Genomic DNA, 16,930 nt, shown 5'->3' on the forward strand with positions numbered 1-16,930 from the left:
GCATGAGCGTGCATCTGAGTTTGATGTTTTCTTGTGCAAATTTATGATTTGTATGCAAACATTTATTGGAAAATTGTCAAGTGCATGCATTGCAGTGTGTTCCTCTTTAGTATTTTTTTCCGACGTATGTATTGTTGCACGCTTGAACTGCATGTGATATTTTTGTCAACTTTACCTGTACTATGTTTAAGATTGCACAGAATGCCTGTTGAGCGGTCTGTTGAATACAAAATACCCACATAATTATGATCAGCTGGTGTGTTAGGTCATTAGTGGCTTTAAGCGTTCTGGTTTGAAGATAGAGATGATTGTGTGTTGAGAATGTACGTTATATGATTTATACCAACTTCAGTTTTAGGTGAGTAGACATGACTTTGTGACTAAGCAGAAAGTTGTAACATGAAAAAATACAGCTGGAGCTTAATAATAATATTATGGGAGATTTATAGAGCGCTTGACGTTCTCTAAGCGCTTTACAATGAAAAACATACATATACATACAAAGCGAAGCGAAAAAGCATGTGCAGCAGCATTCAGCACACAAGTGAACAACGAAACACAGCTTTATGGGAATTTGTTTGCAAAAAAAACATGTTTTCAATTTATCTAACCAGAGTACGCATTTTTGGTTTGCCTATTAATTATTTTGTGGAGATTGACATCAGGGACAAAAGATTGATTGTTCCACACTGTGCTATAGTGTACGAATTTCATCTGTAAAATGTCAACCAGCATAGCAAATTAGTGGCATGCTCTTGTTGACATATTTTATATCTGTTGCTTTTTGGTATAACTTGTGACATGAATAATTGTAAATTCAATCAAGTTGCGTTTCGAATGAAACAGATTCTGTTATTGGTCAGATTACTGGTCTTAAATTCTTGATGAACACCTGAAATCTACTCACTGAACACTGGTTGCGAAATGCATTGATACACGCTCAGGTATAGTCTCTGTTACTGTTAGCCGTGAGAGTCGTTTGCACATCGAAACAATTGTTTCATGCAAACACTTATATGATGTCATTAGCATGGTGTAAATTGATGTAGAAATTCTTCCCGGCTTCGTCAGTCAGTTTCAAACTTTTTGGAGAGAAAGAACAATGCTTGTGAGTTTGCTGACCATCAATCATGTAAAAAGAAAAGAAAAAAATACGTGAAATACGTAAAAGCAGGAGCAGAGTAATATGATTCACATTTCTTGGGACTTGATCCTTGCAGGTAAATGAACTGAAATTAGTATGTGAACAGAACAGAATTATTTGGGCATTGTTGGAAATTATGCAATAGCATGAAATCAGGAAAGAGTGCGGTGACAGATTGAATTACAAACCAGGGGCGGGGATATAGCTCAGTCGGTAGCGCGCTGGATTTGTATCCAGTTGGCCGCTGTCAGCGTGAGTTCGTCCCCACGTTCGGCGAGAGATTTATTTCTCAGAGTCAACTTTGTGTGCAGACTCTCCTCGGTGTCCGAACACCCCCGTGTGTACACGCAAGCACAAGACCAAGTGTGCACGAAAAAGATCCTGTAATCCATGTCAGAGTTCGGTGGGTTATAGAAACACGAAAATACCCAGCATGCTTCCCCCGAAAGCGGCGTATGGCTGCCTAAATGGCGGGGTAAAAACGGTCATACACGTAAAATTCCACTCACGCAAAAAACACGTAGTGTACAAGGGAGTTTCAGCCCAAGAACGCAGAAGAAGAAGAAGAAGAAGAATTACAATAACAATTTGACAGGCCACCATTTGAAACTTCAAGGTCACCATCGTGGATTGACGCCCTCCATAAGCCTAATTGAAGCACTCTGTCGCTGTACTCTGTCATGTCAGGCTTCAGTGAGGCTTCAATGTCGGGCGTTAATCCACAATGATGACCTCGGATTTTGAAATGGAAGCCTATCAATGTAAAATCCTACAGAGGTACATCCAATGTAAGACACCTTTTCCCACCATGCAGGTTATACACAGCTGTAAGACTAAAGAGTGGATTTATTTTGGTGTGTGCAGGTTGTTATCACTGGATGATAAGGAGGCTACTAGCAAAACTGGTGAGGAGGATAATAAGAAGGAACAAAATGCCAGTTCAGAAGGTAAGTTGATGGACTTCACTGTTTTTCTCAGCCCTCGTTCTTTGGTCATACTGTAAGCCGTCTTTATGTAATAAAGCGGCTTATAGGTTTCACTACCCCCCGCGGGTTAGGGGGAGTCCCATATTGGTTGGGACTAGAAAGAATTTACCTGATGCTACCCAGCATGTCGTAAGAGGCGACTAACGGTTCTGTTTCTTCTCTTCTTTTGTCTTATTTCTGCCTTACCAGTCCTTTCACCTATATTTCCTTCCAAGAAAACTCTCCCTACTATTCCCTGCAGTTTTCCAATTCTTTTCTTGTTGTCTTATTTCTACCTGACTGGATCCATCACCTTTATTTCACTTACCAAAAATCTTCTTTTCCACATCCTTATTTCTCTGCACCCCGCATGTCGTATGAGGCGACTAACGGATTCTGTTTCTCCTTGTGGTTCTTGTATAGAATATAGTCAATGTTTGTAAAGATTGTAGTCAAGCAGTATGTAAGAAATGTTTAGTCCTTTGTACTGGAAACTTGCATTCTCCCAGTAAGGTCATATATTGTACTACGTTGCAAGCCCCTGGAGCAAATTTTTGATTAGTGCTTTTGTGAACAAGAAACACTTAACAAGTGGCTCTATCCCATCTTCCCCCCCTTTCCCCTATTCCATCTCCCCCCTTTCCCTCGTCGCGATATAACCTTCGTGGTTGAAAACGACGTTAAACACCAAATAAAGAAAGAAAAGAATAGGTTTCACTCTGGCTGTTTGTTTGTTTCTCTGTTTGTCTACGAAGTAGACTTGTACCTCTGGTACTATGGGGTCAATTGAGCTCAAATTTGGTGAGTAGCTTGGAATTGTGAGGCATAGGTGTGTGCCAAAAATCAGGTTCCTAACGGTAGTCAAACGGATGATATTAGCTTTATTGGGTCTGTTTCATTGGTCTGACCCCTGACAGCTTGGCTGTGCACATGTGGATTGTTTGTCTCACTAAAGGCAAGGGTATTCACTCTTACACAAGCCTTACAAACCCAACAGATATTTCCAGATTTAGTATATTGGCTCTTGCATTTTTTCATTACCATGCTTATAGCCTGTTGAGCTGATGCAGGCGTTGACGTGACTGTGTTGCTTTCAGGCCAAAGTGAAGGTGACTTCGGACCCTTCATGGATTTCCATGACGACGAGGATACCATGAAGGAGCTGGAGGAGGAGCTGGAGAGAGCCGAGAAAATGATAAGCAATGTCAAGGCCAAGTCTGCTGCCGAGCAACAGAAACAGCCTGCTGGTGAGTGATTACGATAGAGGGAAAGACACAGAGAGAGAGGGGAGGGAGGGATGGGGGGGGGGGGGGGGGGAGCTGGAGAGAGCGGAGAAAATGATAAGCAATGTCAAGGCCAAGTCTGCTGCCGAGTAACAGAAACAGCCTGCTGGTGAGTGATGGCGAGAGAGGGAGAGAAAGAGAGTGTGTGTGTGAGTGCGTCCACGCGTGTGATTGTGTGTGTGTGTTCGGAAATTGGAAGGCCAAGTCTGTTGTTGAGCAACCGTAGCAGCCTGCTTATATCTCTGATAGAAAGAGGGAGAGAGAGTGTCCACACATGTATGAATGCTTGTGTGTGTGTGCGTGCGTGTTTGTGTGTGTGTGTGTGTGCATGTTTGTGTACATATGTGTTTGTGTCTCTGCCAAGATTATCCTGTTTCTTTTGTTGCTGATTTTGTATTAACTGTCCCTGTTTATAACCGTTATGTCTGTATCACTTCATCCTTCCATAGTTTTCATTATCTCTTGTCCTTCTTTTTCTACCCAGATGTTTTTGTGTGCATGACAGTGTGGGTAAATTTTTGTTGTTTTTGTTTTTTTGTTGTTTTTGTTTGTGGGTAAAAGGTTCTTAGCAAGAGTATTACTCATGAATGCACGCCGTTCAATGATAAACCACACAAATGTGTGCATCAGGTTTTATTTTCTGAAATGATGTCAACAGTTGGCACACAAGTCTCTCACGGGGATGCAGTGCATGCAGCACTTGTTCTGAGTATGAAATACGATGGTACCGGTGTACAAAACATACATACAGAAACTTCAATCATAAGAAAATATTTTGGCCAACTGTGGACAGGTCATGACAGGTTAAAGGCACAGTCAAATTAAACAGAAGTATTAATGTCATGTATCAGAGAAAATAGTACAGTCCAACCTGCCCTTGTGACCACCTCTTGAAATCTACCACCTGCCCGTTATGAACACCCTAAAGAAACTCTGGTTCTTTACTCTATAATACTCCTTTTCTTAACGACCACCTGTCTATTGAAACCACTTTTAGTTGGTCCTTTGGCTGGTCGTCACACACACATGCACGCATGCACGTACACACACACACGAGCACACAGAGCACACACACACACACACACACACACACACACACACACACACATATATAACACAGAGCTCACACACACACACACACACACACACACACACACACACACACACACACACATATATAACACAGAGCTCACACACACACACACACACACACACACACACACACACAGAGCTCACACACACACACACACACACACACACATACAACACAGAGCTCACACGCACACACACACACACACACACACACACACACACACACACACACACACACACACACACACACACACACGAGCACACAGAGCACACACACACACATACACACACACAGACTGTACATACTTGAAAATATATAGTTGTACAACACATGTGATAGAATTGACTGAGTGTTTCGACATTATGGTAACGGTGCTGCTCCAACACATCATGAATGTGACACTGACAGTAATTTGATCTACAAATATTCTGTTCACATTACGCACAATACTCTTGCTTGATGCATCATCATGACTAAGGAAGTGTGTGTGTGTGTGTGTGTGTGTATGTGTGTGTGTGTGTGTGTGTGTGCATGCGTGTATGTTTGGTCTCCCTGTGAAGCAAGTGTTTTACAAAATCAGATTCCAGCCAAAATAAAGCATTTGAAATTGTGACTTCTATGGGCAATCTTCTTTCCTACACGCACACATACCTGTATTCTCATTCAACAATGAGGGTCAGAATCTGCATAACAAAGCCAAGCTCTTTACACACAATAGAACAAAGGCAAAAGTTGTATACAGTTCAGCAATCAGTGGAGCTCATAAATTGTTGATCACCTACTGGATTGTACTGCACTTGTGTCATTGTGTCTATCTATTCCACAGATTTGCTGGGTGTTTTTTCTTACGGTACCTTGACCTAACACTCACAGGGCCGCTTGGTTCAGAGAAGGTGACTGTCATCCAAATGGAAAGATAATGTGAACATAATGTTTACAGTCGCCCCACCATGAAGGCAGCTGTACCGTATTTGACGGATTACAAGACGCACCGTTTTATAAGCCGCACCCCTGACTTTTAACAAAAAAATTGGGACGAGCCACGTATAGGCGGCGTCACTATATTAGCCGCCGTCGAAAAAAATATAATCAGATCGTGTCAATCAATCAAAACAACCAGGCAAACGAAAGTACGGTATTTGGCGAAATCGGCTCCGAGAATAAACAAGTGAAACAAAGAAGAAAAGTGAAAAAGTTTGAAGAAAAATATCACACACACAATTTGTAACCAACACACACATGTAGTCCCGCCCGGAATAAGCTTTTTTGGGATGATTTACGACTTTTGCGCACATTTCGAGCAGACGAAAACACAACATGGCGGCTCTCGCTCCTCCAACTATCGCGAGACACAAAAAACCAAAATCGCGGGCGCGCGAGATCCTGATACATCTGGTGTTTCTCTGTACGCTATCTTGTCACGACGACTTGTTGACAAACGAAGATTCGTGAAAGAAAGAGAAAAGCGCCGAGTCTTGAGTAGAGAGCTAATAAAGTACCGGTAATCGCTAATCGAGCGAAATGAAAATCCGCAGCGACTTCCATTAGGTGAATGCTATTCAAGTTTAGGTAACGTTTTAGCCGCATCTTTTTATAAGCCGCAATGCGATTTTTTTTTTTAAAGTCACGGCTTGTAGTCCGTCAAATACGGTACTCAGTCTTTGGGGGATTTTTCACTGATTTCATCACTGACACACACATGAGGGTAGAAATAAGCCTGTGTGCTATTGACACACATTTGAGTCTGTAGAAGTCGATATTCTCAGCAACCTTAACCACAAAAGCAACAACAATATAAATAGATAAATAATGTATATCAATCAATCAATAAATATAAATAAGTTAAATAGAGAAGAAGTACAGGATGGTGGTAGATCTTGATGACTAACTCTCACAGTGATCCTTCAGATTTTGTAGGTTGGGCCTCATGGACCGTAAGTCAAAATGGTTAAAGCCTACAGTTCACCGGCTCAGAGATACTTGAAAATCTTGACTTTGCCGAACGCTTCACCAACCACAAGATGTCCGTCGCTGTTGATGGCGACCGAGACAGGGTGGACGACTTTGTGCTGATGGGTGAGGAGAAAGCAGGAAAAAGTGCCGTCTGGTAGAAGTAGATGAACCCTTTTGTTGTCGCTGTCTGCCACAAAGATCTGTCCGTACCTGGTGAAGACAAACCGGACAGTGTTATTTGGCTGGGGAGGAATTTGGGCAGCTTTGCTTCTGATAAAAACTGTGTGTTCATTCCTCTATAAGTTTCCTTTCATTTTAGAATATTTTATGCATGAGGAGAGAGAAAAGGGTGTGTGAAATAAGAGCATTTTCATGACAGAGGAGGAAATTAGTGAAGCATTGCTTTACTTTATCAGCAAGAGGGTTGATAAAACTGGGCTATTTTGAGTACGGAATACCTATAATGACTTTAAACAGAAGCAATTTGGTGTAGAATGTGTTTTTGTTTTATGTAAGTTATTGACAATACATCACATGTAGCAAGTTGTGAGTCACTGATTACATTATGTCAGTCAATGTCAGAGGACACACAAGACACACAAATTGTATCAGCCATATAAAATAATAAAAGTGACGACACCATACGAATATAGTGGAACCCCCCTTTAAGACCCCCCCCCACACACACACACACACACACACACACACACACACACACACACACACACACACACACACACACACACACACTATTTTTAACTTCCTCCCTTTGAAGACCTATTTTTCTCAGAGTTTTGTTCATAACCTGTGTAAATGTACCCCCATTTTAAGGCCTGATTCTCTCAGATTTTTGGAGGTCTTAAAACGGGGTTCCACTGTAACATTTTGAGTTCTGGGAAGAAGAGCACACAAACACATACTGTAAATGGCGGTGAGACCTTGCCCTATGGAATTTGCATTGCATTTACCTGTCGATGCAGACGCCGTAAGGTTTGAGCACCTCGCTAGCACTGGTCCCATAGGTGCCGTAGCTAGCCAGGTGTTGCCCATCTGCACCAAACACCTTGATGTTGGGGGCCGCGTGGTCCGTCACCACAAAGTTGTCCTGCTCCGTCACAGCAACGTAGAATGGATCCACAAGTAGTTTGTTATCACTGTTGTCTGTAGCAGCGATGGTTTGCAGCAGTTTGCCCGAGTCAGGGTCATGCACGGTCAGCTGGAGCAGAAGTCCATCCACAATCACCAGGTGACCTTGACTTGTGACAGCGATGCCACGCGGGTGTCGAAACTCGCCGGCTATGTCTCCGATCCAGCGGCCAGTCACGTCAAACACCTTGACCTTCTCCGCTCCGTGGTCAGTGACCACAACGACACCGTTCTCCAGCAGAACGGCGTCGAAAGGGTTGAGAAGCTTGTGCTCAGCCTTGCCGGAGAATTGGAACTTGAGTTTGGGGGGCGTGGAGGTGCAGTCGAAGATCTTGACCTTCTTGTTGTCGCGATCCACCACCACCATCTTCTCCTTTCTCACGTGAAGTCCTGACGGCCACACGTCCTTGGCATCCCCGTCCTGCTTGACCAGCAAGGAGGAGAGGAGCTGGGGAGGGTCGAGGGGCGGGGGGAGCAGAGTGGACATGGTCAGTCTGGCTTTAGGCTCCACCTCTTCTTGCTCCACCGGCACACGCTGAAGATCGAGCGCTCCAAACATGATCCGCATGTTCTGCTCTGTCGCCGGTCCAGGCTGGAAGCTGGGGACCAGGCGATGAGTCATGGTGTTGGTCTGCATGTGGATGAGCTGCTTGAGGCGCGCCATGACAGCCAGGTGGAGCTGCAGCACCTCGGGGGGAGCGCCCACACTCAGCAGGTTGGACAGGAACTCGGCGTTGCTCTTCAGGGACTGCTTGGCGATGTCCAGGTCCTTGCTCCGTGACTTAATGCTCTCCGACTCCTTGCCCAAAGTGGAGGTGATGTCTTCCAACAGGGAGTTGAAGTACAGGTCCACCAAGGCGTGGATAGCTTGCGCCTGTTCCTTGACTTTTTCTGTCACCTCTACCTGCTTCTCTTCCACCTTGTTCAGCTGGGACTGTAGGAAGCCCTGGTACTCGGTCAGCGCTGGGATCCTCTTCCTGAGCCCCTGGACAAAGCTGCTGGCCTCTGGTCTCAGTCTACCCACGGCGGCTTCCATAGAGTCCAGCTTGTGTCCCTTGTGGCTGTCTGTCAAGCAAGTCTTGCACGCCAGCTGGGTGCAGTCACAGCAGAAGTGTGCAAACTGCGACGAGTGCTTGGAGCACTGTGGAAGCAGGCAGGCACGGATGTCGTGGTCGTACAACCCTTTCTGGATCTGTTCATAGGGTGCGATGACGTGGTTCCGCGTCACCCGCGTCTTTCTGTGAGCTTTGGCGCACGGCTCGCACATGTCATCAACACAGTCCAGGCACAGAGACTCCGCCGGTTCGCTTTTTCCGTCAAACTTGCAGTAGCTGCACACTTGAGACGAGCTGTGCTTGAAGGCGTACAGCTGACAGAGCGACTGCAGGAAGGGGAGCGGGGACGTCTCTCTGGGCGTGGTCACGGTGGAGTGGCACAGGGGACACTGCAGCTGCACCATCTGCACCTGGTTGCCGTTGGTAACGTCTGTTTCGGACAGAGCTGCGACGCAGGTAGCGCAGAAGGTGTGCAGACAGGGCAGCATGGTAGGGGAGGTGAAGTGTTTGTGACATTGCGTGCAGCGTAGGAAGTCAGTCTCAACCAGCTCGGCTAGAGTCAGCTGGGGTGCTTCTTCTGGCTTCTCGGCCATGTTGAAATGAGCGAGGTTATAATCAAGGTCACACAAGTTCTGTTGAGTCGCCACGCAACTCAGAATTTGCAGAGGAACATTTTGTGGATTCTGTTGATTAGTCACACAACTCAGAATTTGCAGAGGAACATTTTGTGGATTCTGTTGATTAGTCACACAACTCAGAATTTGCAGAGGTACATTTCATGGATTCTGTTGAGTCACCACGCAACTCAGAATTTGCAGAGGAACATTTTGTGGATTCTGTTGATTAGTCACACAACTCAGAATTTGCAGAGGTACATTTCATGGATTCTGTTGATTAGTCACACAACTCAGAATTTACAGAGGTACATTTCGTAGATTCTGTTCAGTACTAACACAACTCAGAATTTGCAGAGGTACATTTCATGGATTCTGTTGAGTAGTCACACAACTCAGAATTTGCAGAGGTACATTTCATGGATTCTGTTGAGTAGTCACACAACTCAGAATTTGCAGAGGTACATTTCATGGATTCGTGCACCCGGCTTATGATGTCTGTCTGTCCTGACACGGGAACTGTGATGGTGGTGGCTGCTTGTGGGATCAGTCGATGACACAGTTTGCAGGTCTGTGTATCTGGAACAGAAGTGTAAAACAACCTCAAGAAACGAACACAATTTGACTGCTTGCTCCTTCTTGGAGCAGTGCTGCCTGTGTGTGGCTGATAAAACAGCTTGTTTCAACACTTGTCCTTTGATCGTTCAATCCAGGCATTTGGCACTCTTTTATGAGTGTGTTTTATGGACTCTTGATATCACCTTTCCTTCTAGCACCCTGAATGCGAGCAGTGGCCGAGCAGTTCAATCGCTCTATTGCTTTTTTTTTTCGCCCCGGATATGACTTGCAACTTTTTTTAAATGTCGAACATTGAACAGAACACGTTGATTTATGTTTTTTCCTACCGTGGCTAGTTCGTAAAAATGCACATATATGTTTCTACGTAACAGAGCTACACTAGTTCAAACATGCAACATTATGTCTTGAAAACCACGGACTGTGCTGTAAATCAAGCGTTCTAAGGTACTGTTGTGTCAAGGAGGGTCATTTTCCCTATGATTGTGTGTGGCTGGGAGTTGTGTAAATCGCCTTCTTATCAAACAGGTTTGATAGCCTCTGAGACTGTCCTGACATTTCAGAGAGAGAGAGAGAGAGAGAGAGAGACTAGGGGGGGGGGGAGAGAAAGCGAGTTACCTGCTTATTTTGAAGAATATTCTCCGTTTGATCTGAAATTGTGTGTGTGTGTGTGTCGAGGGCAGCTATACTAATCTCCTGGTTTTCAGACTTCTCGACAGCCTCTGAGACTGTGCTGAAATATGAGAGAGAGGGGGGGAGAGAGAGAAAGAGAGAGAGAGAGAGGGGGGCGTAGGGAGAGAGAGAGAGGGAGGGAGGTACAGATGGACATACAGAAAGACAAAGAGAGAGAGAGATATATATATAGACGGACAGAGAGAGACATACATACAGAGAGAGACACACAGAGACATGGAGAGAGAGAGAGAGAGAGCATGTGGGCGTATGTTGAGGACCATTCTCCCTGTGATGTGAAGAGTGATTGTGTGAAGAGTGATTGTGTGTAAATCACCCCCCTATCAGACGGCTTGATAGCCTCCAATGGCCTCTCAGACCGTCGTGACATCAGTCACATTGACGGCACCTGTCACGTTGCTTTCTCCCTCTGTCAATAGTCGTTGGGGAGAGTTTAGAAGATGTGTGGAGTAGTGAAGGGTTTAGAAGATGTGTGGAGTACTAGATCGATAAACGCCGTCCTTAATTGAGCATGATTTTCGCGAAGACTTTGCCAAGACGTTTTAGCTAAAAATTTAGCGCGAAACCTTCGTACAGGGAGTTTCATGGAGTAGACTTCCCTAAGTCGACTTTGCTAAATGAATATCGGGCTTAATGAAGGAGTCTTTGCTGTTGTTGTTTTTAAAGCTACGTGATGGACTGATTTTGTTTGCCAAAGCGGGAAATTATGTTCTGTTCGTGCTTTGCGGGTTTGTTGATGGCGGTGTCTTTGTCATCGTTGGGCTTTTCTTGGTTTTCTTCTGTTGATTAATTCCTTGCTTCGGAGTGAAAATGCGATAGGTGGATTCTTTGAAGTTATTTTTAATACACCACCGCTTGTTTTGTTCTTCTTTCCCTTTCAATAATGAATTGTCTGTGTCTGATGGCTTTCTATAGCATTACATTTTCATCACGTTGATTCGGCCGTTCTGCACCCACACGTTTGTTTTCATCTACTTCTGAAAGGCCTTGCCTTTTATTTCCCCTCATCTTCTAGTATGAGTGCGATTATATTTTGTTGTACTTGTTTCATTTCATCTGTTTGAATGATTCAGTTTTGATAATCGAAAAGGGTAAAATAAGACAGTAACTTAACAAGGAAAACGGCAAGTGAAATTAGTATACGTACCAGTTCAAATACATCAACACGTCTATCGTTTCGCTTTTTCACTCTGATGGCACGTCCCTAACTGATGTGAGTGAGAGAGGCACGCTTCGGGTCCTCACAGAATGGTAATTCATCCCGCTGTGAACATGCTTTGTTGGCAGTCATCGGCTGTTACCGAAGCCACCCCTGACGCTCAGCGCCATTAACGGATGAAATCAAAACACACAGCCTGACAGATACATTCTGAGTTTACCGTGTCGGCTATAGAGCTGAGAACCGGTTTCCAACGGGTATGGAGATTTACACCTTGTTTTCAATGATTGATCGGCGTGTTATTGATCTGCAAATCAGTGCATGCACACGGGCGGGTACCGTGCTCATAAGCGCTGGAATGCAATCTTGACGTCTGCTAGCGTTGAAGCCAATGGCCTAATCTTGCACTCGCTTTCACAGGCGTACATGAGAATGCGTTTTACACCCGCGAACTACGATCTCTCGCCTTATCTCCACAGTCAATGTTGATGGAGGGATAAACTACTAGGACATTTTATTATACGGCGGGCTGTCGTCTGCTTTGACTCCGTGTGTTGATTGGAATTAGCTGGTCAGCAGTGGTTATTACAGCTACCGGGAAAGACTGTGAACTGGCGTGATTTAATTTCACACTCTTGGGTTTATCGGCATGATTGAGAGATATGTCGTTCGCCTTCAATACACTGACCAACAACCCCCATTTTCATTGTAGTCCTCACTTGCTGAGGAAGCTTCAGACTTTTTCTCTCAAACTCTTCCCCCAGCCCCCTTCTCTATCGCCACCCCCTTCTCTCTCGCCACCCCCTTCTCTCCTAAGGCTCAACGATATTCCCCCACACCCTCCCTCTCTCTCTCTCTCTCTCTCTCTCTCTCTCTCTCTCTCTCTCTCTCTCTCTCTCTCTCTCTCTCTCTCTCTTGTGTGGTGACTAAAATAACAGCAAACAGTACAGAAGAAAAAGAACAACTTTTTCTCTGCATTATTTACGCATTCCCGTTTGCTTTCTTTCTAAACCTAAACAAATATCTTTGGCAGTACCCATGGCAGTACCCATGGCAGTACCCAGTAATACAGGAGTGACTCATACGACTTAGTCAAAGTCTCTCATTTCTGTTTGGTACTGACAGTTTTGACTTGACAGCATTGATATACTCTTTTTTCTTCTTTCTTCGTTTCTTCATTGTGTTTATCGCATTCAATGTATTGAAAGTCAAGACACTGTTTAAGTCTGACTGTAAGTGTAAGGGAAGCCTTTGCAAAGTGTGGGAACATGTTTGTATCGTGTAAGCTAAGCTAACGCGCTCAGAAGAGCTCAAGAAAGCAACACTTTTGCACTGACACTTGACACCAAACACACCTCACATCGCACTAAATGCGTTTCACCACAAAAAAATCACAAACTCTTGTTTTCAATACCTGCCGTTTTGAAGTTTTAGTTATTTGAACCAGTTACATGTTCCCCTTGTAGGTAAAGTACAGGGTCAGTGTTCCACATATTCAGAATACTTCTATGCATACCTCTTGGTGAGAAACACCAAGGTTATTCATACCTCCTGTTGGCAATTGTAGAGGTACCGGCTACAGCTTGTGGCTAAAAGTTACCATGGTTACAGTCAGTGACTGATACAAAGAAATGAATTGTCAGCCCTGTCAAAACAATGCAGATTAATAACTTACAGCTTCTAAAGAAACTTCACAAACATCTGTTCTTTTGTGCACTCAGTAGACAAGCTCCATGGCTCCTGAGCGCATCATGGACACATTGAAAAAATAAAAATAAAATTGGTAAATGTTATTACACCTATTTGCTGGGCCAGTTTTACGTCATTTTGGGCACGGGGAGGTACTCAACTCAGATGTTACGTGTTGTGTGACACTGAGGGTAACATGCACCATTGCTGTATTTTAGTAACTACTGGAAAGGTCTCACAAACAGGAGGACAAGTGACCATTGGCCTTTGACATGGCCTGAGTGGGGATCAGATTTCTCCTGACCTCGGGTTGTTTGAAGTTCACTCTGTGAATACAGGCTATGTCGCAGAACTCGATCTGTAGCTTGACCAGTTGATCGTGGTAGTGGTTTTTTACACTTAGTCAAGTTTTGACTGAATGTTTTAAGATAGAGGGGGAATCGAGACGAGGGTTGTGGTGTGTGTGTCTGTGCGTGTGTGTGTGTAGAGCGATTCAGAGTAAACTACTGGACCGATCTTTATGAAATTTTACATGAGAGTTCCTGGGTATGATATCCCCAGACATTTTTTTCATTTTTTCGATAAATGTCTTATGACGTCATATCCGGCTTTTTGTAAAAGTTGAGGCGGCACTGTCACACCTTCATTTTTCAATCAAATTGATTGAAATTTTGGCCAAGCAATCTTCGACGAAGGCCGGACTCCGGTATTGCATTTCAGCATGGAGGCTTAAAAATGAATTAATGACTTTGGTCATTAAAAATCTGAAAATTGTAATTAAAATTATTTTTTTATAAAACGATCCAAAATTACTTTTATTTTATTCTTCATCATGTTCTGATTACAAAAACATATAAATATGTTATATTCAGATTACAAACAAGCTCTAAAAATTAAAAATATAAAAATTATGATTAAAATTAAATTTCTGAAATCGTTTTAAAAACAATTTCATCTTATTCCTTGTCGGTTCCTGATTCCAAAAACATATATATATGATATGTTTGGATTAAAAACACGCTCAGAAAGTTAAAACGAAGAGAGGTACAGTAAAGCGTGCTATGCAGCACAGCGCAACCGCTACCGCGCTAAACAGGCTCATCACTTTCACTGCCTTTTGCACTAGCGGCGGACTACGGTCATTGTGAAAAAATGCAGTGCGTTCAGTTTTATTCTGTGAGTTCCACAGCTTGACTAAATGTAGTAATTTCGCCTTACGCGACTTGTTAATGTTTGCTGAAAGAATTAATTGTCCAAACGTATGCAAACATGTTCGTACATAAGGGATTTTTTTGTACAGTCACCCAAGTTTGCTCAAAAAATTAATTGTTCGAACGTATGCAAGCATGTTCGTACATAAGCTCCCCCCCCCCTTCCACCACCACCACACTCACACACACACATTCACGCTTCCGCGAGAAGTTCCTCTCTGTGAAATGTCATTGTCGTGCTATCGACAATTGCGCGGGGATTATTACGAGGAACAGAAGATCAATATTCGTGAGTGTGCGATCTACAGGCGGATTTTGATTACTTTTGTTCCTAGCTGTGAAAAAATGCAAGGGACCTTTATTGAAATTGAACCCTCTGCAAACTCACGTGTGCTGAAAAGCCCCACTCCTTGCGTGAATTCAAAAGACGCAACTGTTTCAAGATCCATGAATCATTGAAGACATTTTGTACTCTGAAAAGCAGTTGTAGGTAATATTATCATAATTATACCTAATTTTGAAGTGTCACTGAAGTACAGTATGTCAAAGAGTTATTTTCTGTTTTGCACAAACATGTTTGATAGCATATAAGACGATCTTTTTCTGAACTATTTTGAGTCCTAAATGAAAACAAATCAAAACGCATGATTGTAGAATTTTCCGTCGACTTTCACACTCATCATCCTTCTCCATTTTAAGTGACAGTTGAAAAGTAATGTACCTACCAGTTTTCAAAGAACAGAATCCAGGATACTCGATTTTTGTCTCCGGTCACGCGACATCCATGTGTGTTGCGTGCGTGGAGCCCTGTGAGCAGGACGTAGCTCATGGAGATCGCTGGAAGTGCTCAGGGTACCTTTCTCCCCTGGGGCCCTCGCTGTGACAGCGATAGACAGTGGAACGTGTTGCCGTGTGTGTCGGCTTGTTTGTGTTTGTGTGGAGCCCTGTGAACAGGACGTAGTTCATAGAGATCGCTGGAAGTGCTCGCACCTTTCTCCCATGGGGCCCTCGCTGTGACAGCGATAGACAGTGGAACCTGTTGCCATATCTATCCTTATGTATAAAAAAAAATAATTCATTCAACCATATAGTCTCTCTCTCTCCCCCTTTACCCCCCCCCCCCCTCCTCTATCTCTCTCCCAGTCTCTCTCTGTCCTTAAAACATCTATCCTTATGTATACAAGATCAATCAGTCTATCTCTCCCTTTGAGTTCTCCTTATATAATTCCTTAAATTTGCACATTGTGTTGCAATCCATACAATGTATTTCTGTATCTTATATGATTGAATTTTAATTTTTATGTCCGTCTGTCTTTATGTGTTGTATAAAGGACAGGTTGGAACAATAGGCTTTGCCTAAAACCTTTATCCTTTTGTAATAAAGGTCTGAGTCTGAGTCTGAGTCTCTCCCTCTTATCTCTCTCCCGTTATCCCCCCCTCTCTCTCTCTCTCTCTCTCTCTCTCTCTCTCTCTCTCTCTCTCTCTCTCTCTCTCTCTCTCTCTCTCCCTCTTTATTCCCCCCCCCCCTTTCTCTCTCTGGGCGGTGGAGAGAATGTAAGACAATATAAGACAAAAGAAAAGCTTATACAATTGGTTTTGTTTGGTGTGTGAAAGCTCACACGTTCTGTTCATTGTTTCTTATCATTTGAAGTAACTTTCCTCTCAACTGACTTTTTCTTTCTTCTTCTTCGAGTGTTGTTTGAACGGGTAACTATCCACAGCCTCTTTATATTGTAAGGCAATTTTCCTTGATTTTTATAAGGACAGTAAAATCTATGAGTCTTGAGTTTCTGTTTTGTTGTGGGTTTTTTTTCTCCACAATACTGTACCCACAATATGCAATCATTAGACGATAGTGTCGGTAAGGCCAAAAAAAAAAAAAAGTCTGTTTACGGTAACCCGACCGACCCTATTTTTTTCGCGCGACCCTAGACTTTTTTGGCATTTGGGGAAGAAAAAAAAAAAAAAAAAAAAAAAAAAAAAAGGTTTTTTTTGGGGAAAAAAAAATCCCGACCTACCGACCCTATTTTTTGGGCCTATGTTACCGTAAACAGACCTATTTTTTTTGTGCCTAACAATAACAACTAACAACTTCTGAACGTGAGTTTCTGTACTTAGGCTTAACCACCCCATGACTCTCGAAAGTGAGCTCCAACAATTCCCTTATCGTCCCTTCAGTCGGGTAGCTTTGTCCTGCTCTCAAGATAGACTGGAGAGTTTGCCTTGTCAAAGCTTGTAGCTAGCCACAAGATAGACTGGAGAGTTTGCCTTGTCAAAGCTTGTAGCTAGCCATGAGTTTTCAACCAACCGCGATTAGTTCCTCCCATCTCAAGGAGTCTCCACTTCACA

At 43.5% G+C, this 16,930-nt stretch overlaps 2 protein-coding genes across 5 annotated transcripts in view; one reads left to right on the forward strand and one right to left on the reverse strand.

Annotated features, from left to right (window-relative positions):
- The window catches only part of LOC138958215 (islet cell autoantigen 1-like), a 46,246-nt gene that overhangs the window by 15,970 nt on the left and 13,346 nt on the right, over positions 1-16,930 (forward strand). For all 4 annotated transcript variants that reach the window (XM_070329312.1, XM_070329314.1, XM_070329315.1 and 1 more), the window contains 2 exons: positions 2,009-2,091; positions 3,207-3,356. In XM_070329312.1, the coding sequence (XP_070185413.1) occupies positions 2,009-2,091; positions 3,207-3,356 (233 nt within the window). The remainder of the gene's footprint in view (positions 1-2,008; positions 2,092-3,206; positions 3,357-16,930) is intronic.
- On the reverse strand, positions 4,724-15,501 carry LOC138958212 (E3 ubiquitin-protein ligase TRIM56-like). The gene is made up of 3 exons (XM_070329308.1): positions 15,307-15,501; positions 7,407-9,832; positions 4,724-6,648 (listed from the first exon to the last, which is right to left on the reverse strand). The coding sequence occupies exons 2-3, from the start codon at positions 9,230-9,232 to the stop codon at positions 6,456-6,458; spliced, it is 2,019 nt and encodes a 672-aa protein (XP_070185409.1). The 5' UTR covers positions 9,233-9,832; positions 15,307-15,501; the 3' UTR covers positions 4,724-6,455.

The sequence above is a fragment of the Littorina saxatilis genome, linkage group LG2, assembly GCF_037325665.1.
Source record: "Littorina saxatilis isolate snail1 linkage group LG2, US_GU_Lsax_2.0, whole genome shotgun sequence".
Classification (NCBI taxonomy): Eukaryota; Metazoa; Mollusca; class Gastropoda; order Littorinimorpha; family Littorinidae; genus Littorina; species Littorina saxatilis.